Source organism: Salvelinus namaycush, chromosome 41 (genome assembly GCF_016432855.1).
Source record: "Salvelinus namaycush isolate Seneca chromosome 41, SaNama_1.0, whole genome shotgun sequence".
Taxonomy (NCBI): domain Eukaryota; kingdom Metazoa; phylum Chordata; class Actinopteri; order Salmoniformes; family Salmonidae; genus Salvelinus; species Salvelinus namaycush.
The window spans coordinates 10,517,053-10,538,666 of NC_052347.1; the positions used below are offsets into that span (position 1 = coordinate 10,517,053).

General features: G+C 41.9%; 2 protein-coding genes across 5 annotated transcripts; one reads left to right on the forward strand and one right to left on the reverse strand.

Annotated features, from left to right (window-relative positions):
- The first annotated feature begins 1,491 nt into the window (after positions 1 to 1,491).
- LOC120034327 (SWI/SNF-related matrix-associated actin-dependent regulator of chromatin subfamily E member 1-like) lies at positions 1,492 to 9,590 on the forward strand. 4 transcript variants are annotated; one of them, XM_038980840.1, is made up of 11 exons: positions 1,492 to 1,554; positions 2,951 to 3,002; positions 5,102 to 5,145; positions 5,622 to 5,726; positions 6,556 to 6,648; positions 7,010 to 7,141; positions 7,255 to 7,426; positions 7,529 to 7,701; positions 7,779 to 7,880; positions 8,142 to 8,406; positions 8,642 to 9,590. In XM_038980840.1, exons 2-11 carry the CDS (start codon positions 2,996 to 2,998, stop codon positions 8,860 to 8,862), a joined length of 1,314 nt encoding a protein of 437 aa, XP_038836768.1. In that variant the 5' UTR covers positions 1,492 to 1,554; positions 2,951 to 2,995; the 3' UTR covers positions 8,863 to 9,590. The 4 variants fall into 4 exon arrangements, with proteins under 4 accessions (XP_038836768.1, XP_038836770.1, XP_038836769.1 ...); XM_038980842.1 differs by having other exon boundaries at positions 6,556 to 6,636; XM_038980841.1 differs by having other exon boundaries at positions 5,622 to 5,720.
- Positions 9,591 to 15,154: 5,564 nt separating this feature from the next.
- LOC120034384 (60S ribosomal protein L23) lies at positions 15,155 to 18,167 on the reverse strand. Its single transcript, XM_038980917.1, has 5 exons — positions 18,056 to 18,167; positions 16,845 to 16,928; positions 16,427 to 16,555; positions 16,083 to 16,196; positions 15,155 to 15,283 (listed from the first exon to the last, which is right to left on the reverse strand). Exons 1-5 carry the CDS (start codon positions 18,066 to 18,068, stop codon positions 15,201 to 15,203), a joined length of 423 nt encoding a protein of 140 aa, XP_038836845.1. The 5' UTR covers positions 18,069 to 18,167; the 3' UTR covers positions 15,155 to 15,200.
- Positions 18,168 to 21,614: the final 3,447 nt, after the last annotated feature.

Consider the following 21,614-nt stretch of genomic DNA (forward strand, 5'->3'; position numbering starts at 1 on the left):
GCAGGAGCCCCAGCCTTGGTCAGCTAGCGTTACCTAGCAACCTATTTTACTACACCATCTGTGCCCCCGGAAATGAATATTCATTATTCTTCAATATGCATGTCTGTGTGCAGGTGATTGGTGTTCACAGTTACTATGGTATTCCTCAGACAACAGAGATATTCATCTCAGACAGAGATATTCATCATTCAGATTTATGTTCAAGTCATATCTTGTCGCTATCTTTGGACCATATTAGTTCTATGCACTGCAAGTAGGTCTACATTTTAGTATAATTGTACTACGGTATCATGTCCTCGTCATGAAGCTATGTTTTAATGACTTGACAATCCTGAAGGATATTGGTGGTTTCATGATTGACTGAAAATAAATGATGCAGCTGCTGGCTTGAAAAATAAGCACAGAATCATTGAAAAAAGTGTTGCATTCTGCTCTCTGCGATGTTACTTGGGGGACGTTTCCATTTGGAGCAGTTTGTAAAAGTACAGACAGAGCAAGAACAGCACATTCTCTCAATGCAGTCTAGCTAGAATGGAGAAGTGGGAGTGGGAAAGAACACTCCATATTGGATATACATTTTTCAACATCTGACAGCATCCATCTGTCTCTGTTGTCAACCATGTCAAATGAAGACAAATCCCAGTTCACCCTCTTCCACAGACTCATCACGCACACAAGTGGCACCATTCAAACCTTGAGCAGAAACAGAATATAGCACTCATACATATTACATCTTCATTAAGCTCACAGGACAGTAAGAATGTAAAAAGACATAAGTAAACAATCATGGGGACATTTTGTGCCTTGGTGTTGGGCAACATACACACAAGAGGTTTAGCCTAGATGTCTGGTCTTCAGGAGAAAAGTTCCCCTTCATTATTAGGGCTTACCTCACAGTCCTGTCTGCTTCTTTCTGGGGATGCACTCTAGCAGCAATCCTTTGAATAAAACGGAGAAGACTAATACATATCCAGGTCACTCACAGCAACATGGAAGCTCTGGGGACATACTACCACACACCTCGCCCTCAATTTGGTCAAGAAGTGGTGGTGTTATACAAGTGAACTGAAACTGTACTTTACTAAGTTACAGGGCTTTATAAAGGCTAAATAACTAAAATGGAGCTTGAATCTCAAACATACCCTTTTTATGTGTTATGTGTGCACAGAAGTGTAAGAAAGACAAGAGCTGAAACATCTTGAGGAGGGGAGGACAATCGGGATCAGGTATCTGTCTGTGCTTGAACTTCAACAATAACGGTACGGGATGGAGAGCTGGCCCAAGATCAGTTTTGTTTTATCTTTGCTCAAGCCATGACCAAGGGGTGCAGCCATGCAATACCTAAACGCAGTCTGCATAAAATCAGTGGCGGTGTTCTGCAGCCACCTAGCGGTAAGCAAAGACAAAGCATATTAACTCACTGGGTGCAAATAAGCGGTTCCTCTCCGAAACAGTAGACGGCGTGTTCTACGAAATCGTGTTTTGATTCGCAGTTATTTACCAGCGAAAAAAATAACAGACGCGATTTTGAAGGAACAAAGAAAGGAGGTCGGGGTGAGTTCATTTTCAAGTGTATATTCTTTCGATAGTTTTGCATTTTACTTTTTGAAAAGGTCAGATGGAGATCATTTCACAACTGAATAGAATTGTATTTACATTCAAACTAAATAAAATCAGCATTTACTTGCAAGCAAGGCTTAGCTAACGTTCGCTAGCTAACTGCTTTAGCGCCCATGAACGATATCTCCTGACCAGGGGAGGTTTTGTTAAGAGCCCCGACGCCTGCTCTGAACATTAACACGCATCGCTTGCGATAAGTTTTTGGAAACTTAAGGAACGTATCATATCAGCGAGAAGTAATTGAAAGAACTAAAGGTTAAATTACTACACCTTTTTTTTAGAGAGTTGGTGTTCCCACAAGGCCATATCTCTAGCTCTTGTTTACGGAAGCCAGACAGAAAACAGACGGCCACCTGTGCTAATGAGCTATCTAGCTTGCTTCGAACACCTGGCTGTGTATGCAACAGTGGGGAGGAAGTGTAGTTCTTCAACTGGAGAAACACAACTTCTGTGCAATACTCTAAGTGTTTAATTTGTATTTGTATAGTTTATTTCTCACTGATATGAACGGTAAGGGGTATATCAGCATATGTTTAGAAAATTGGTTTGAAGGAGTGGCTATTGACTTTATCTGAAAGTTAAAACACAGCGTCGGAATTGTAATTAACATGGAACCAAATGTGGGCGAATGTAACCGCTGAAAACCTTTCATATGGAAAAGGCTTTAAACTTCTCGACATTTTCCAACCATTGCGTCATCACATTAGCATTGTCGGCTAGATTCTCACACACTGGTATCTTGTATTTGCATCTGTCTCAAGTCAATTACTAATTGCAATTGGTTAGTAAATCAATCTAAGTGTTAAACGCCTGACGAAATTGACATAAACAAAATAAGTTTGATAGGCCGGTTTCAACCAACGTGGGGTCTACCGCCTCCTCCCATTTGCTAGAGGCTTATGCGTTTATGACTAGCTAAACTATACTTTATTAATTTATGAAAGTAAAGATGTTGCTAGGGTTCTGGAGAACGTTTATGTATGCGCGTATGTATACGCGTTTATGTATGCGTTTTTTTTGCATTTTCTATACCGCCAAACTAGGTCCGGTCCATGAGTTTGAGTCGGATCTGCCTGCGTGGACGAGAGCTAGTCTGTCAGTATAGAAAGTGCTTTAAATTAGTTTATTTCGTATTTTAAGGAAATTACACCATGTTTTGTATGCAGCCTACTGGTTACATTGAAATAATGAGCCAACAACAGTGTGAATCCTACTGTCTTGTTTCCCAGATGCCATAATCTTTCAATCTCTTGCACTGGGCAGCACTAGTCATTTTTGGCATTGTTATTATTATTATTTTCCTATAACAAGCTCAATGTTTTTATTACAGCACCAATGACGAGAATAGCTTGAAATCCACAAGCGCTCAGCCAAGATGTCAAGTAAGTAGATATTTACAGTTGAAGTCGGAAGTTTACATACACCTTAGCCAAATACATTTATACTCAGTTTTTCACAATTTATGACATTTAATCCCAGTAAAAATTCCCTGTTTTAGGTCAGTTAGGATCACCACTTTATTTTAATGTGAAATGTCAGAATAATAGAGTGATTTATTTAAGCTTTTATTTCTTTCATCACATTCCCAGTGGATCAGAAGTTTACACACACTCAATTAGTATTTGGTAGCATTGTCTTTAAATTGTTTAACTTGGGTCAACTGTTTTGGGAAGCCTTCCACAAGCTTCCCACAATAAATTGGGTGAATTTTGGCCCATTCCTCCTGACAGAGCTGGTGTAACTGAGTCAAGTTTGTAGGCCTCCTTGCTCGCACACACTTTTTCAGTTCTGTCCACAAATTTTCTATGGGATTGAGGTCAGGGCTTTGTGATGGCCATTCCAGTACTTTGACTTTGTCCTTAAGCCATTTTGCCAAAACTTTGGAAGTATTCTTGGGGTCATTGTCCATTTGGAAGACCCATTTGCGACCAAGCTTTAACTTCCTGACTGATGTCTTTAGCTGTTGCTTCAATATATCCACATCATTTTCCTTCCTCATGTTGCCATCTATTTTGTGAAGTGCACCAGTCCCTCCTGCAGCAAAGCACCCCCACAACATGATGCTGCCACCCCCGTGCTTCACGGTTGGGATGGTGTTCTTTGGCTTGCAAGCATCCCCCTTTTTCCTCCAAACATAACGATGGTCATTATGGCCAAACAGTTCTATTTTTGTTTCATCAGACCATTTCTCCAAAAAGTACGATCTTTGTCCCCATGTGCAGTTGCAACCCGTAGTCTGGCTTCTTTATGCCAGTTTTGGAGCAGTGGCTTCTTCCTTGCTGAGCGGCCTTTCAGGTTATGTCGATATAGGACTCGTTTTACTGTGGATATAGATACTTTTGTACCTGTTTCCTCCATCTTCACAAGGTCCTTTGCTGCTGTTCTGGGATTGATTTGCACTTTTCACACCAAAGTACGTTCATCTCTAGGAGACAAAACGCGTCTCCTTCCTGAGCGGTATGACGGCTGCGTGGTCCCATGGTGTTGCGTACTATTGTTTGTACAGATGAACGTGGTACCTTCAGGCGTTTGGAAATTGCTCCCAGGGATGAACCAGACTTGTGGAGGTCTACAATTTTTTCTGAGGTCTTGGCTGATTTCTTTTGATTTTCCCGTGATGTCAAGCAAAGAGGCATTGAGTTTGAAGGTAGGCCTTTAAATACATCCACAGGTACACCTCCAATTGACTCAAATAATGTCAACTAGCCTATCAGAAGCTTCTAAAGCCATGACATAATTTTCTGGAATTTTCCAAGCTGTTTAAAGGCACAGTCAACTTACTGTATGTTAACTTCTGACCCACTGGAATTGTGATACAGTGAATTATAAGTGAAATAGTCTGTCTGTAAACAATTGCTGGACAAATTACTTGTGTCATGCACAAAGTAGATGTCCTAACCGACTTGCCAAAACTATAGTTTGTTAACAAGAAATTTGTGGAGTGGTTGAAAAACTAGTTTTAATGACTCCAACCTAAGTGTATGTAAACTTCCGACTTCAACTGTATGTCAATTTGTTTTGAATTGGAGTGGCAGGTAGCCTAGCGGTTAAGGGCGTTGGGCCATTAAAGTCTGTTTAAAATACCTGTGCCGACTAGGTGAAAAATATGTCTGTGCCCTTAAGCAAGGCACTTAACCCTAATGCTCCTGTAAGTCGCTCTAGTTAAGAATAAGAACGTCTGCTAAATGACAACCCCAAAAAATGAAAGGGGTCCAAATGAAAATACTGCACGGATTCACCTCAAGCGTACAAATAGACTAAAAAGCGACATGGGTTGAGAGTTTTCACCAGTTTAAAGAAATCTGTGACCTGTATTGTAAAAACTGTTATTAGTGAGTACATGGGACCAATATAACTGACATGTAGGTTTAGATACAGGTTAAACGCTAACTGCATTATAGAGCTTAATTGATACAGGGAGTCCAATTTACTCTTTTTGTTTTGTATGTCTAAACTTTGTCTTCACATTTATTTTACACAGAAAGGCCATCATATGCACCTCCCCCCACCCCAGCCCCCACAACTGTAAGTATCACACACCATCTAACACCAGTCCTCCCATTTTCTCCCAATGCCAGGGGAGTGGGTCTTCTATACAGTCAACAGGAGCTCAGTAATGTACTGTTGGGCTGCAGGACCGCACAGACATATTAGCTCGGGATGTTCTGTCAATACATTTGCAAGTATGTGGCACACAGACAAACATTTTCCCTTCATCTAAATCACATGCTGCTATACATTTTGAACATAAATAGATGGAAGTAGAACTGGCCAGTTACCAGCTGTTTACCTCCCCCTTTGCTATCTTTTTATTTTGTGATCCTCCTATGACAGAAACAAGCCAATGACTATGCACTGCTTTTTTTTTTCAAAATGGCTGCTTTCGCATGACTATGCTATGCAAATCATTACCCCCAAAACTCTCCTTTTAATTTTTTTGGGTCCCTCCCCCTTGTTTGTGTCATTTCTCATTTGTGTTTTGTCTCATTTGTCTCCATCAGCAAGTGCCCAACACCCCTGGGTTTGTGGGGTACAACCCATACAGCCATCTGGCCTACAACAACTACAGGCTGGGAGGGAATACCGGCAGCAACAACAGGGTAATGGTAGGACCAATGCCATCCAGGGCTACAGCCCAAGGAGTAAGGCTGGCTATTCCCTGAGTGAGAAAATGATAATTTGGAGAAAAGGGAATGAGTGTTTGTTACAAGAATAGAAGGGTGAAAAAAAAAAAAAATATATATATATATATATTCAACATGCAGGAAAGGATACTTTTTGGGGGGGATAAATGGTACAACAAAAACAGCTGCTGGTCGTGGTCAAGTGAGGTCAGTAATTGCCCCAAAGTCCTCCTATAATCTTCTGTAAAACAGACACGATCATCTTACTCCAACTGATTTGATGCTCCGCTTGATGACCCACCAACCACATGTGATTGTTTGTTAGAAGTGTCACCAGCTCCCCTCATCTTGTCCCACTCCTTGATGCAAAAGCATTTAATGTTAGAGCAGTTGCCCCTCTGACATGCCCCTCCCCTGCTTGTACAGCCTGCTAGGGAGCAGCAGCATGTTGCCCCGTCCATCCAAGGCTCATGACTTGGCATGTCAGAGGTTCATACTGGTTGGTGTTTTAATCACAAGGCAGCCAATACTGATAGCAGTATTAATTTGAATTATAGCCCTCAACGCTGAGAGGGCAATAATGTGTCCTCTACATACCAGCTATGCATGAAACACTATCCCAAAAATAAGGTAAAACATTTTGGAATGAGTCTCCTTAAGAGCTCCACTTAAAGCAGATTGTGTCATATTCAGTTGTGGCCCTGCCCCTTTTTCATAGTAGTACATAAGTGTTATGTAAGTGTTTTCTGTTATAAATATGTCCATTGGTTTGACCTGTTGATCTTTTCTTTTCTTTGGCTCTCTTTCCCAGAATTCCTCAGGAATCACTGTTCCCAAGCCGCCCAAACCGCCAGACAAGCCGCTGATGCCCTACATGCGGTACAGCCGGAAGGTAAGCAGGAAGGTAAGACACCCACGGTGTCTACTTTTACTGCTTGTACAGGGGGTCACCCAGCCAACCGTCTGGATGGCCGGGGACCCCACTGTTGATGACCCCTGGTGGTATGTTCCTCACATCTTAACCCCTCTGGATTGGAGGTCGGAGACCGCTGAGTTACCCCACCATCCGGATCCACTCCTCTTCAACACCTGTCTTCATTGTTGATTCTGTCTGTCCTTGTTTCTGTGTGACCTGTTGTGCTTGCTTTCCCTTTGTCTCCTCCAAATCAAATCTTTCTCTCCCTCTTTCTTCCTCTTTTGTATTTATATACATTTTCCGGTTTAGTTGCTGCTCTGTTTTGACCACGGTGCCTCCTTTTTGCCAGGTCTGGGACCAAGTCAAAGCCTCCAATCCAGATCTGAAGTTATGGGAGATTGGAAAGATTATTGGTGGCATGTGGAGGGACCTCACTGAAGAGGAGAAGCAGGACTACTTGAACGAATATGAAGCGGAAAAGGTGAGGACAGTTTGCAGTTGGGAGCTGCAGTTTTACAATGCCATAGCTATTTTGCCTTGGGTAAATAAGTCCCGTCCTTTCACTGAGATTTTATAACTACTGCCTCTCTATAGATTGAGTACAACGACTCCCTGAAGGCCTACCACAACTCACCGGCTTACCTGGCCTACATCAACGCCAAGAACCGTGCAGAGGCGGCTCTGGAGGAGGAGAGCAGACAGCGGCAGACCCGCGTTGAGAAGGGAGAACCTTACATGAGCATCCAGCCTGCTGAAGACCCAGATGGTAATGGCCCGGGGACTAGAAATTCTGTATCTCCTGTACCTTTTTCTGTTCATCCATATTGTGTGTATTGAAAGCCAACGTTTTTGTGTATCCTTTCCGTAGACTATGATGATGGGTTCTCCATGAAGCACACGGCCACCGCTCGCTTCCAGAGGAACCACCGGCTCATCAGTGACATCCTTAGTGAGATTGTGGTGCCAGATGTGCGCTCTGTCGTCACCACTGCACGCATGCAAGTCCTCAAGCGCCAGGTCCAGTCCCTCATGGTGCACCAGGTAAGCAAAGCTAGTGGAAAACACACACTGGACTGTAATCACACAATAGTCTGTTTTGACACTGTTCCTTTCCACAGAGGAAGCTGGAAGCAGAGCTGCTGCAAATAGAGGACCGGCACCAGGACAAGAAGAGGAGGTTCCTGGAGACTACAGACTCCTTCAACAGTGAGCTCAAACGAGTATGTGCCCCCACCCCACAGTGTCCAACGTGAGAATCACCTCATACAAAGTGCAACAGCTGATAGCCTGTGTCTTTTTTTTGTACCAGTGAAGTTTGTTTACTTTTATCAGCAGCCGTGCTGTGATAGGTTTGTATTCTGTGCCACTCAGTAGCTGTTCAAGTTTGTCTTTGTAGCCCTGGTGTGTTGTACAAAAGTCTGATTTGTCGTAACTGCTCAAAGCTGCAGTGTCTAAAACTAGATGTGTTTGTCTGTGTGCAGCTGTGCGGTCAGAAGGTGGAGGTAGACATGGAGAAGCTGGCAGTAGAGATTGCTGCGGCAGAGGAAGCTGCTAGGCGGCGGGCGGAGGAGAGGGAGAAGGAAGCGGCGGAGCAGGCAGAGAAGGCTGCCCAGGAACAGCAAGAGCAGCAGCAGGCAGCAGCGGCCTCCACTTCGTCTACCCTGCCCATCACTGAACAGAACAACACCACCCCACCAACCGCAGAGACCAAGGAGGACCAGGGCAAGCCAACCCCTATGGAGACAGGTCAGTCATACCAACATCACACTAACTACAGATGGGGGGGGGCGTTATGGTTAAAGCATTTTCTCTATTGTTATTTCAGTAACTTGCTCTTTGGAGTAAGAAAAAGCCTGATACAAGTAGTGCTTTTATTGCAGTAACATGTTAACCGTTGTGGCATTCAGACTGAGCATTGTGATCAATGATCATTACAATCTACACAGACACCTGACCTACACACTTTCCTCCTTTCCTTCAGAAGAGACTCCTGCATCAGAGACATCTGAGACCCAGCCTGAGGCTGAGGAGGGCACACCTGCTGCAGAGAAGCAGCAGGGCCCGCCGGTGGAGAGCGTCACGGACGAGGGCACCAGTGACAGCACCGCCCCATCCGAAAGCAGCACCGGACCTCCTGCAGACCCCCCTGCTTCAGCTGAGCCTGCCCCAGAGGAACGCCCAGCCAGCCAGCCCTCCCAATAACATCTCTGTTGATGAGCACACCCTCCAACCTGTAGACTAGGGTCATGTTTTGTGGGCACAGTGCTGCATATCAAAAATATTGGCATGTATAGAAGTGATTTCATGGGTAGAGATGTCCATAATTTTGTACATTCTGTATGTTATTTGCGATGTCGTGCAACCCTGTGCCCATTTAAATATGACCCTGTGATGTTCTTCCACCATCTCCACACTCAGTTTGTGTGTTTTCTATTGATCTTATAGACCTCTGGATTCATACCACAAGCCAACAGTTCCTCTTTAGCTATTTGCTATTGGCGTTGATAGAACAGGGAAGGGCCTTGGCCTAATTTATTCCATACTCAATTGACAATGGTTTTTACATGCTATTTTTGTTGCCTATTTTTATCTAACTTTTAGTTAGTAATCAATATGGTGTGGACTGTTAGTGATGGATAAAATTCAGAGTTCTTTTGAAATGGCCAGTCCTTGAATATCACCTATTATATCACAGCAAATGGATGATTGTGAACTGTTTTACATGAGCTGTTTGCAACTGCACAGCTGTGTCAAACCCTGTTGCTGTGTATCACCACTAGAGAAATGGTCATGAACCTCAGATAAAACCTCAACCTTTCAAATGACTGTTTTTACTTGAATTTGAATGATTTTAGTATGCCTCTGCGATTTGCATCTTTTTTGTACTGTCAAGCCTCTTGCCCAAATAAAAGTAATTTCTGTCTTTTGGACCAGTGGCTTATTTCAAATGTTTTATTGGGTTGCTCTAGATATAGGCTTACTGATTGCTTAGACTGCCTAGTCAGAAATAATAACTCAGCATTGTAGTTTTGATGACTCGACAATATATTATCAAACCTTAATTATTTCAATTTTTTTAAAGTCTGACTTTTGGACTACTACTGTAAGTAACATCTTGTTGACCATTGGGGAATGTGGTTGCATGCCTACTTTTCTTGCCTCATCGCCTTGTCTGCCGTCCATGCGTCGTCACACCTCTTTAAAAGAGCACGAGGGAGCACCAGACGGTCACAGTGTCGATATCAGGAATGATGAACAGCCGCGCGCTTTGCCTCTACGTCGCGCTCCTCTACCCGATCCCCAAAACATTGACGGAATACTCAACCAATACTGACTCGGAGTACGAGTTTGGGGATTACCGGGGCAAGTGGTGCATAGACGACCACGGATTTGTGTATAGCATCGGGGAGGTGTACTATCCCAGTCCATCTGCTTGTCCGTGCACCTGCACTGAAGACGGACCCGTGTGCATACGACCCAAGTGTCCTCGCATTCATCCTCGATGTACACGGATTAAATACAAGTCCTGCTGTCCAGTGTGTGAGGCAGTTAGCAAAGTGTGTGTATATGGTGGCAAAATGTACAGAATATTCGAGGAATTCAGGGTGAGATTTATTTTTTAAAGAAACATAACTAAAAATATGTTCCATCTACTTTAAGTGACTGTACATTATCCAAGGTTAAGGTTGGATCTTGGAATTTATTTATTATACTGTATTATACTCAATGTCAAAGCAGTGTTTTTTGTGTCTAGCCTGATGGTGAAGATGGGGAGATTGGTTATTTATCCTCTATTGCATGAGAGATGTAGGCCTATTGTCAAGTATAATCATAACAGTACTCTCCATCAACAAGGGGTCATGTGGGGGTCAGCAGTTAAGATGGCATGATGTGACATTCATATGATCTCTTTAGAATTGAAAACAGTATTCAGGTATTACATTGATGCATGCTTCATAGGTTTCTCAAGTATTATGCTTCCTTCCAAATGACAGGAGAACACGGAGTTTAACTTTAGAGAGAAAGAAAGTGAGTGTGGTAGAAAATATGTCACAAGGTGTGTCTAACCTGCTGTTTCAGTTGTCACGCTGTGAGAGATGTCGTTGCGAGCCCAACAGGGAGGTGTATTGTTCCATCTCTGACTGTCCTGCACCACACTGTGTCAACCCTACATATGAGCCCAACCACTGCTGTCCTGTCTGCTACACTGGTGAGTTCACTTCTACAAACACACAACTTTCCAACACAATTAATGGTCTCTACCCAATGGTCTCTACCAAAACATACCATTTCTTCCACACTAGTTTACATGTTATAATGGTAGGGTGGACATACACACACACAGATGTGTTCTGTATAATTTGACCTGAACATACAACACAAATATACAGAATCCATAAGCCTGGTAATATGTAACTCAAGCATTTCGCTGCACCTGCTATAACATCTGTGTATGCGATCAATAAACGTTGATTTGATGTCAACCATTAATAATTAGCTTTGCCACAGTGTGTGATATTGATTATAAAGACAGCTGCAGCTCTTCTTATGTAATGTTTACGATGGCAGTAGTTGGCTGCTGCCCCCAGTTGGAGTCTAAGGTAATCGATATCTTCAATGTTTCTTTAATCACTGCTCCACTGCACTGGTACCATCTGTACTGTGCGTTCAACATGATATGTGCATCATATTCATATCAAGCTCAATTATTAGTTAGAGTCAAGCCAAGGAGTCTTGGAAATATTTCAAATATTTAGTCACTGATGTGGGATCCAAGCATCCTTAGAACTAAACTATGGAAATCTGCATTGCACAGATTACATAACTGAATTTAGACACTGGATAAAGAGGGATGCAATCAAACAGCTCGATAGTGCTCTGTCCAACACAGGAATAGTAACTAGCCCCCAGCCCGGTGGGGCATGGGGCCAACCATCCAACAGCAGGCAGTAAATGAACAGCTTGTGTGTGTGCCGTATATAGTTCAATCAGTAAATCAATCACATTTATTTATAAAGCCATTTTTACATCAACAGTTGTCACAAAGTGCTTATACACAAACCCAGTCTAAACCCCCAAAGAGCAAGCAATGCAGATGTACACTGAACAAAAATATAAACACAACATGTAAAGTCTTGGTTCCATGTTTCATGAGCTGAAATAAAATAAAAATATAGGACAAAACACACATCACAACAAGAAACCACAACCACACACACCACAACACTAAATAACACTACATAACACAACACTACATAACACAACACTACAATATCCAGCTACTTCGCAAACCCATTGAAGAGGAGTGGGACAACATTCCACAGGCCACAATCAATAGCCTGATCAACTTTATGCGAAGGACATGTGTCACGCTGCATGAGGAAAATGGTGGTCACACCAGATACTGAACGGTTTTCTGATCCACTCTCCCACCTTTATTCATGTATCTGTGACCAACAGATGCATATCTGTATTCCCAGTTGTAAAATTCATAGATTAGCGCCCAATTAATGTATTTCAATTCACTGTTTTCCTTATATGAACTGTAACTCAGTAAAATCTTTGAGATTGTTTCATGTTGCTTGCATGTTCTTAAATAATTCCCTTTGTCTTCTATAATAAGTTGGAATTAAAAATAAAAAAAACAGTTTGGTCTCCACACATTGGATTTTCAACATTGAGGAAGCAATTTTGTTTTTTGAAACTTAAGTTTACACTTTTAATTGAGAAAATAAAAACAAATGGCATGGACTCAATTATTAGCACCCAAGAGCTAATACTTGGATGCACAGCCTTTGGCCAAGAGACAGTAACTGCTGACAAATGCTTCTTGAAGCCTTCAATTAGCTCTTTTCTACTGGAAGTTTGGCCCATTCTTCAGCTGCAAACTGCTCCAATTCTGCAATGTTTGAGGGGTGCCTTCCACCAACTGCTGTTTTCAGATCTCGCCATATGTTTTAGATAGGAATCAGATCTGAACTCAACGCTGGACACTCCAGAACAGTCTAGTGTTTCTTCTTGAATGATTCCTGGGTGCTTTTTGATGCGTGTTTGGGTTTGTTGTCCTGCTGGAAGACCTACAACCTTCGACAGAGACCCAGTTCCTGTACACTGGGTTGTAACATTGGATTGATAATCTGTTGATTTCAGGATGCCTTGCACATGTTCAAGGCCCCCAGTACCAGAGGCAGCAAAGCAATCCCACGCATTATTGAAACTCCCCCATGTTTGATAGCAGGAAGGGTCTTTCTTTGAATGCTTAATTTGGTCATCAGTAAAGATAGTGCTGATTTGTATTGTATTGGTCCACAGAACATTTTTCCCAGAATTTAGGCTTGTTTAAGTGGATTTTTGCAAAGTTCAATAGGCATTTCTTGTGTAGGGAATTATTTAAGAAAAGTACAAGGGTGCCAATTTATTTGGCCACAACTGTGTGTCTGCCTTTATGGATGTGTAAGTAACTCTACAAAGTATAGCATATTGGTGCTGCAAATGACAGTAGGATGATTTGAATAAGACTACAGAAGTTTCTCATTGCAATGCTGATAAAAAGAGCACATTACATACACAATTAACTGTCAAAAACGTATGCAATTCACATTTATGGTGACATCTGATATAACATCTATTTATTTTACATAATTTTTCTGCATCCTGCCTGCAGGGCCCAATTGTTTTGTGGGCGACAGAGTGATCTCGGCAGGGGAGCGAGTAGAGATAGACAAGCAGACTGTGTGTTACTGCACCTACCGAGACGGCACCTGGCAGATGCACCCCCATGCCACCTGCGAGCAGCGCCCGCTGCCGGACCCCGATCTCAACCCCAGCCCCTCTGAGCCCCCCGGGGAAGACGAAACCAAGCAGATGGACAGGGACTTCCGCCCCAGGCTGGACTGGATCCCGTGAGCAGGCAGGAGGGTGGGTGTGAGAGGGTAATAGTGCGCCAAGGGGAAACGATGGGGCAGGTTGATTTCCGTGCCCTGCTGAGTGCAGTCTGCATAGGGCTTAGGGCCAGGGATGACCTACTACACCACATTATACAACCACAATAACATTACTAGCTCGTAGTGTTTGTGCAACAGTATGTAAAACTTTGTACACAGGGACAATATATGGTGCACATTCAAGACAATACACAACTATAACATATAGTTCCGTGAAATTAATTTGTCTCCATTTTCCTTCACTTGCAGTAGTCTGGTTTTGTCGTCAAAGGGCTGGTGTAAGTGGACACTTAGGGGTAGAGATGGTTGCAACATCCCTTTCATTAATCTCAGGTTTACACTAGTGCACATTAACATTGCTCTGTATACTTCTCTTTGACTACTGTTGTTTCTTTAATAACATTGATATCCAGCTCAGAATGGTTCTAATGCTGAAATGGAAATGTTCCTTTTTCTGTATATAAATTGACTTGTAGTTCTATGATGTGTACCTTTGATGGACATATCAAATAAACATCAGGAACCGTATGTATCAAGCGTCTCAGATTCAAGTGACAATTTAGGATCAGTTTTGCCTTTAATAGATTACAACAAATACAAGATTACATGGATAAGGGGCCCTGACCCCAGATCAACACTCCTACAGAGACGCTTGATACGGACCCAGTTGAATGACAATGTCCCATCCTTATACTTGTTTACATGCAGGCAAGCTCCTACACCAGGGATAGGTAACCCTGTTCCTGGAGTTCCACAAGTACGGTAGGGTATTGTTCCAACTAGGCACCACATGACCAATTGATCAGTTCAGTGATTGCCTAAATTCAACACACCCGGTCTTCCAGGTTAGTTAAATCAAAAACATGAAGTGGCTGTGGCACTACAGGACCAGGACCAGGATTCTATCGGATCATACATGAATATGTCACTTTTGTAAATATATATTATTTTCCCGGTACTACACGTACCCATCTCATTATTAAATACAATTTGTTTTTGTGCGGGCCTTCTTCATATCCCTCAACGCAAACTTAATTTAGGCTCTTAGATGAGCAACCTCCTGCAATATGGATTTGTATTTTCAGCCGTTTAGATAAATTTACCTCTGCTATCCATAATTTAGTCATCCATTAACAAGGTATCAAATATATCCTGACATGAACCACAATTCACTGGCCCCTTCTGACATTTTTTTGGGCTCCCAAATTGCACAGTAGTCTAAGAGACTGCATCTCAGTGCTAGATGCGCCACTACAGACCATGGTTCAATCACGGGCTGTATCACAACCAGCCGTGATCGGGAGTCCCATAGCGCAGAGCACAATTTGCGCAGTGTCGCTAGGGGAGGGTTTGGCCAGGGTAGGCAGTCATTGTAAAATACGAATTTGTTCTTTAACCGACTTGCCTAGATAAATAAAAGGTCAAAAAAGAATAGCTGTGTCAATATTGTTGAATGTGCTCCTGTTCTTACACCCAGTGAGACTAAACAGATGTATACAGTAGATACTGTGTAGTTTGACACTGCATTGGGATCTTGCAAACAGGACACGTACTTTACAACGTTTTTTATTGAAAACAACAAGCCAGGGTCAAGGATCACGCTATGCTGCCAGCATTTGAAGCAATCCTGGGCCACAGGTCTGCACACTCCTTGGCCACCGGACCTGTGATGGCCGAACCTGTGACACAGAAGACAAATTTAGCCCACAACAAAAATTAGATAAAATAGTGAACAAGATGCCTTTGGCCTTGCATCAGTGTAGTAACATTTCAATCTTTGTAGACCGGCCACTTACAATGTGAACAAAAACATAGTTATGGAGCTCATGCATCCACAAGAAAACTAAATACTCAATTTGACTGCACCGTCTTGATTTGAAGATCCACACTTTACTTTGGTTGCTGACAAACAAATCACTACTGTTTCCAGGTCAATTTCTATAGCGTTACCTACAAAATAACCCCACTTGGCATTGTAACATCAAAATATGACATGTAGCAGTGAGATTCTCTACCCAAGTGAACTTGAAAGGAATGGACAGGTGTGCATACCAATCCAATGTTTTTAAATAAATGACTGAGTGAGGATGTACACACTTCCAGGAGAAAGGTAGTGAATCACACTGCCTCCATTATTTCACTATATCTAAATGTATTCAAAGGACGACCACTATCCAGTGAACACAAATGTTTCATCACTGATTGAGATTGGTCAGCCAAAATGAGACTGCCATCTCACCCACAGTGATGATCTTACTATACCCTTCTTCGACAACTCACCGAGCTACTGACCAGACAAAGCAAGTGCTTTTTGAAGGGGTGTCATTTATATTTCGCAACAGAGTATTAGAAAATAAAATGTACTACTCAAAATCCACATCCAAAATTTGAAAAGCACTCAAAGAAGCCCAGCCAAACATCCTTATGAAGAACCTTCATGATGGGCTGGGGGACCAAAGACTCAAAATCCCAACTCACCTTTCATTTCTCCTTTGACATTCACTATGACCCCTGCATTGTCTTCAAAGTAGAGAAACACGCCATCCTTTCGTCGATACGACTTCCGCTGCCGTATCACAACCGCAGGATGCACTGTGGGAAAGAGGAAGACTATCAGAATCTAGCTACCTGACAACTCACATCGCTACACTGTTGATTTTCACCAGTCAGTTAAACGATTGGTCTGGGACTACTAGTGTGGTGAAAACTACAAGTAATTTTAAAGACCAGTCAAATTACTATGCCAACCGCCATAATCTCTTGATTAGCTAGTCCCAGTTCATCCTATTCTAGTAATTGAATACATAATGCAGAACACTCACCCTTTTTTCTGAGTTCTGGTTTGCCTTTCTTGACAGTGGCCATGACCATGTCACCCACACCAGCAGCAGGCAGACGGTTCAGACGTCCCTTGATGCCCTTGACAGAGATGATGTACAGGTTCTTGGCACCTGGTGAGAAAGGGGGAAGAAGATGGTTAATATATGACAGGATGGAGATGGTTCCACTGCCCAGGCTTGATTCAAGGTACAGATCCTTGTAGGCCATTTCAAGACAAGACAAGGTTGAACTACATGACATGTTTCATCACTGATTGAGATTGCTCAGCCAAAATGAGACTGCCATCTCACCCACAGTGATGATCTTTCTATTCCCTTTCGACAACTTGCCAAGCTATTGACCAGACAAAGCAAGTGCTTTTTGAAGGTATATATTCTAACAGATCTGAATGTAACATACCTGTGTTGTCAGCGCAGTTGATGACAGCACCCACTGGGAGACCCAGCGAGATGCGAAACTTCGCCCCAGATGACCCACCACGTCCTGAACAAGAGAAGAGATTCCATTTAAGTAAACTTTGCATAGTGCAGAGACTGAAAGCACACTGCTTAAATCAAGCAAATATTATCCAAGTTGTTCCATCACGGATTGAGATTGTTCAGTATAGGTGACTGCCATCTCACCCACCAGTGATGATTACTATACCCTTCTTCGACAACTCACCCAACTACTGATCAGACAAAGCAAGTGCTTTTTGAAAGGGGTTCAACTTCACATTTTGTCATTTTCTTTTCAGATTTACACTACTGCCAAGAACACGCAGCCACAGCACTGTGGGAGGCATGGTAATGTCACCATACAACCAACCCATAAGGCCTCAAGATTAGAAGTGACTTAACACTGGCTAACATTACTGCTTGCACTACAAAAAGACAGCCTATGTTGGCAGTTCTACCCCTTGTCTAATGCGCCCAACAAGGGTAGCTTGCAAAGCAATTGGCCAATTTGTTGTTAGTAGGCTGCTGTAAGGTGATGCTAGCTAGTTAGCAATTACTTGCATGGCCTGGAAGAACAGTTGGAGGAAACTAGCTAGTTGGCAAGGAAAATAACGTTCAATCACAGATGAAATCAGTGCCTTTGGTTAAATGTTTTGTAGTTAGAGTCCCCCTTTCTAAAGTTAAAACAATACACCGTGGCTCAACTTGGCTAGGCGGGGAAATCATTGCGAACACTGCACACGTAGCTAGTTAGCCAGGTGCTTCAGCGGCGTCCATGATTCGCAGTCATGCCTTGCTTTTAGTCAGAGACGCTTTGCTACCACGCACCAGCTGTAACACCACTCAAAAATTTGTTCACCTGCCACTCATTTGTTGGACATTGCACTGGAATGGCAACTGTGCTTATAGGTGAGGGATTAGAACACACACTCACCAATTCATGTATTTTAGCTAACACACCAAAAGCTAATCAGCTAAATGACACCAAAAATGGCTTCCGTAACAAGCGCCTAAAATCATCCCTCTGAATAATGCTCAGTCCTTCACATTTTCAAGCCAATATGAATGACAATTATTCATAAAACGTCCATTATCCAAATAACATTACGTTCCTATTTTAGACATTCTGCAAACGGGTAGATGAATGTGGATTTTTCTTAACAAGTCTCTTACCTCTCTTAGACATTGCTGCAAAAGGGAAAGAGGAAGACGGAAACAGGAATCATGGGATATAAAGTTCCGCAGACATACCACAGACATTTCACGTCCGGTCGATTAAGCCTATATCGCCCTCTGGTGTTGGCGACAACAGCCTACAGGTGGCGGTCATAAACAACTACCAGAGCGCCTCTGCTTTCAAAATTAAAACAAAGTAAACATTGTGCAACTTCATGTGCAATTATTTACTAATTGTCCAGTCATGAATGGCAGGGGTCACACGTGGAACATTGAAAACAGTAAAGAAAAAATGAGGTGAGTGAAGACCAAGTGTCTGGATAAACCCTGGATGACTAACAGGGGACGCTGTATTGAAGCCACCTTGATACTCGTCAATTGTAAAAAAAAATATTTTTTGGGGAGCTATATAAAAGCATTTGTTGATGTCTACATTAGTTTTTGACATTTTACAGACACATATTACAGACACCTTAATGCATACTTTTACATTACATTAAGTGATCTAAACATAAAAATATATATAAAAACATTTTACTTGAAAACATGTAAATACTTAAATAAATGCAATTTTGTCCTGGAAACATTTAATTGAAATACTGTAGAATTCCATTAATTCCTGGAGGACTGCGCCAACTAGTAAGTGCCAATATGGCTTCAAAGCCTCTCAATGGCCAATACATAGAATTAGCAATCCAGGGTTTATATACACTATATACTGCAAAATTAGCAGTTTCTCTGGTTTTACTATTTATAGGTATGTGTTTGGGTAAAATTAACATTTTTGTTTTATTCTATAAACTACTGACAACATTTCTCCCAAATTCCAAATAAAAATAATGTCATTTAGGGCATTTATTTGCAGAAACTGACAACTGGTCAAAATAACAAAAAAGATGCAGTGCTGTCAGACCTCGAATAATGCATGTTTATTCAGCGCATGTGAAAAATACAATTTGATTTGATTGGACTCTAGAGCAGTCGATACATATTCTCTGGAGTGATGAATCATGCTTCACCATCTGGCAGTCCAACGGACGAATCTGGGTTTGGTGGATGCCAGGAGAACGCTACCTGCCCCAATGCAGTGCCAACTGTAAAGTTTGGGGAAGGCCCTTTCCTGTTTCATCATGACAATGCGTCCGTGCACAAAGCGAGGTCCATACAGAAATGGTTTGTCGAGATCGGTGTGGTAGAACTTGACTGGCCTGCACAGAGCCATGACCTCAACCCCATTGAACACCTTTGGGATGAATTGGAACGCCGACTGCAGCCAGGCCTAATCGCCCAACCTCAGTCCACGACCTCACTAATGCTCTTGTGTCTGAATGGAAGCAAATCCCTGCAGGAATGTTCCAACATATAAGGGAAAGCCTTCTCAGAAAAGTGGAGGCTGTAATAGCAGCAAAAGGGGTACCAAATCCATATTAATGCCCATGATTTTGGAATGAGATGTGTCGACGAGCAGGTGTACACATACTTTTAGTCATGTAGTGTACATCATTGGTGAAGACAGACGGGAAAAGGCGAAGCTTATCTTTGTTGAGAACAAAATTCAAGAGAACAGAACTACTGTCGACATAAGGTGCACAATTGATTAGACACTTGCCATCAAAAAGTATCTATATTATGAGCAAAAGCGATATTTCCTGCTTATCTTTGAAGCCATTTCATGCAAGGCTTTTATCTTTGTGAGAGGGATGATAATTATAGCAGGTGTTGATAGGAAGAATAAGGATGTGGTCTGTGTGAGGGGGGAAAAGATAGTGGAGTTGGAGGAATAGTCTAACAGTAGCAAAGGAGTGAGGATGGGGAAGACATCATGTAGGAGGGAGACATGGAGGGAGTGGATGATGTTACCTAGGAGGGAGGTTTTGGCTAGGGTGAAATAGTGATTCCTCACAAAACCCAGAGAAACAAATATTTTGGTGATTTTCACAAAATGTGATCCATAGAATAGTCCTTCGGAGGAAGGATTGTTGACATATTTAACACTAGTATCTAAAAGCATAATTGAAAAATAATGAATCAAAGTTGGCATATTTCTGTGTTAAATCTAGCAGTTGTGAAACTGTGGAAAAATATACCTGCTCTGTCCTCACTGTGTTTCTTAACAGTTAGACAGTCAGCTAAACCCAATCAAATCCACAAAAGTTTGCGAACTGTCAAATTTGTGAACTGTGAAAACATTACAGAGAAAAAACAATGCTTTCCTTAAACATAATTACAATACAAACTCCATGATGGAGCTAAGCGAACATTAATCAAAACAGATAGTTACTTGCTAGACAGACTAGCTAGCTAGCGTCTTGCAGAAAGTTATGGTTTATATAAACATCAGCTCAGTTAATTACAGAAATAATAAATAGTTGCTAACATACAATATGCTGCTTTTACTTAACTAGCTACAAGACTAACTTAATGCTTAGCAAGGATTAAAGGAGTTTACAGGGGTGATATTGTTGCAGTTTTTAGAGGAAGCTTGATACATTTGTTACTGTTTCGTTCACGCACGTCACCATGGACTACTTTCATGCGATGACAAAGACGGCCACTAGATGGCGCCAATGCTTTCCTCAATAGTAAATAAAAACGGAATGATAGCGGTTCTATGGCGGTTCAAATGCAGTCCTTATGGGTGTGAATCGTTGGTTGGTATGAATTAATGTCACCCCTGGAAACTACTTATATAATTGTTTAGCTCCATGGTCCATCTGCAAGGTTTCTATTTTTGATGGGCATCCCAGTCATCAAGCCAGAGTCGCTGACTGTGTGTGTATAGTCTCTTGTCCATTAGTCGTGTGTCTTACTACACTGCCTAGTCTGATGATACACAACCATAGCTGCTGGAATAGTTTGGGACTATTAAAGGCTGAGTGCACTACTTTTGTGAATTAATCTATTTTTCTAAAATAAAAACATATATATATATATATATTCATTTTATATAAGAAAAAAATTCAAGGGGTGCTGCAGCACCCTCATTACCCTACTTCCTGCAGCTATGCACACAATGCAAACTCAGTCAGATGATGCAGAATCATTTTTGATTTTTGCTGCCTCCCACAGGAAAAAAACTAAGTTGGCTACATTATGTGTTCACTTATAACCTAAATCACTTTATTAGGCTCACACACTAAATTAATGTTTCCCCTAGGATAAAATAGGGCATTTAAAGGGGCATTTCTGTTTTGCCAACTGACACAGAATTTCATTATTATTTATTTATCCTTATAAAACTTATTGGATAGACAAAATCTGTTGTTTAATGCTTTTTACCACTCAATCTACAACTGTATAAAGACAACTACCTCCCTTTTGTCTACATCCTAAAATCATTTTTACCAAATCAACTTTGCCATTTTTCAATCATTTAAATGCTGTTGTCGATAATAGCTCATTGCAGCCAGTCATATGGCTTCCTCTATCCTATTCATCAGAATCTTACAAAGACCTGTGAATGAGAGACTAGCTGCCCTCATAATGCCCACACATAGACCCCCACCTAGTGCTCTCTCTCTCTCTCTCTCTCTCTCTCTCTCTCTCTCTCTCTCTC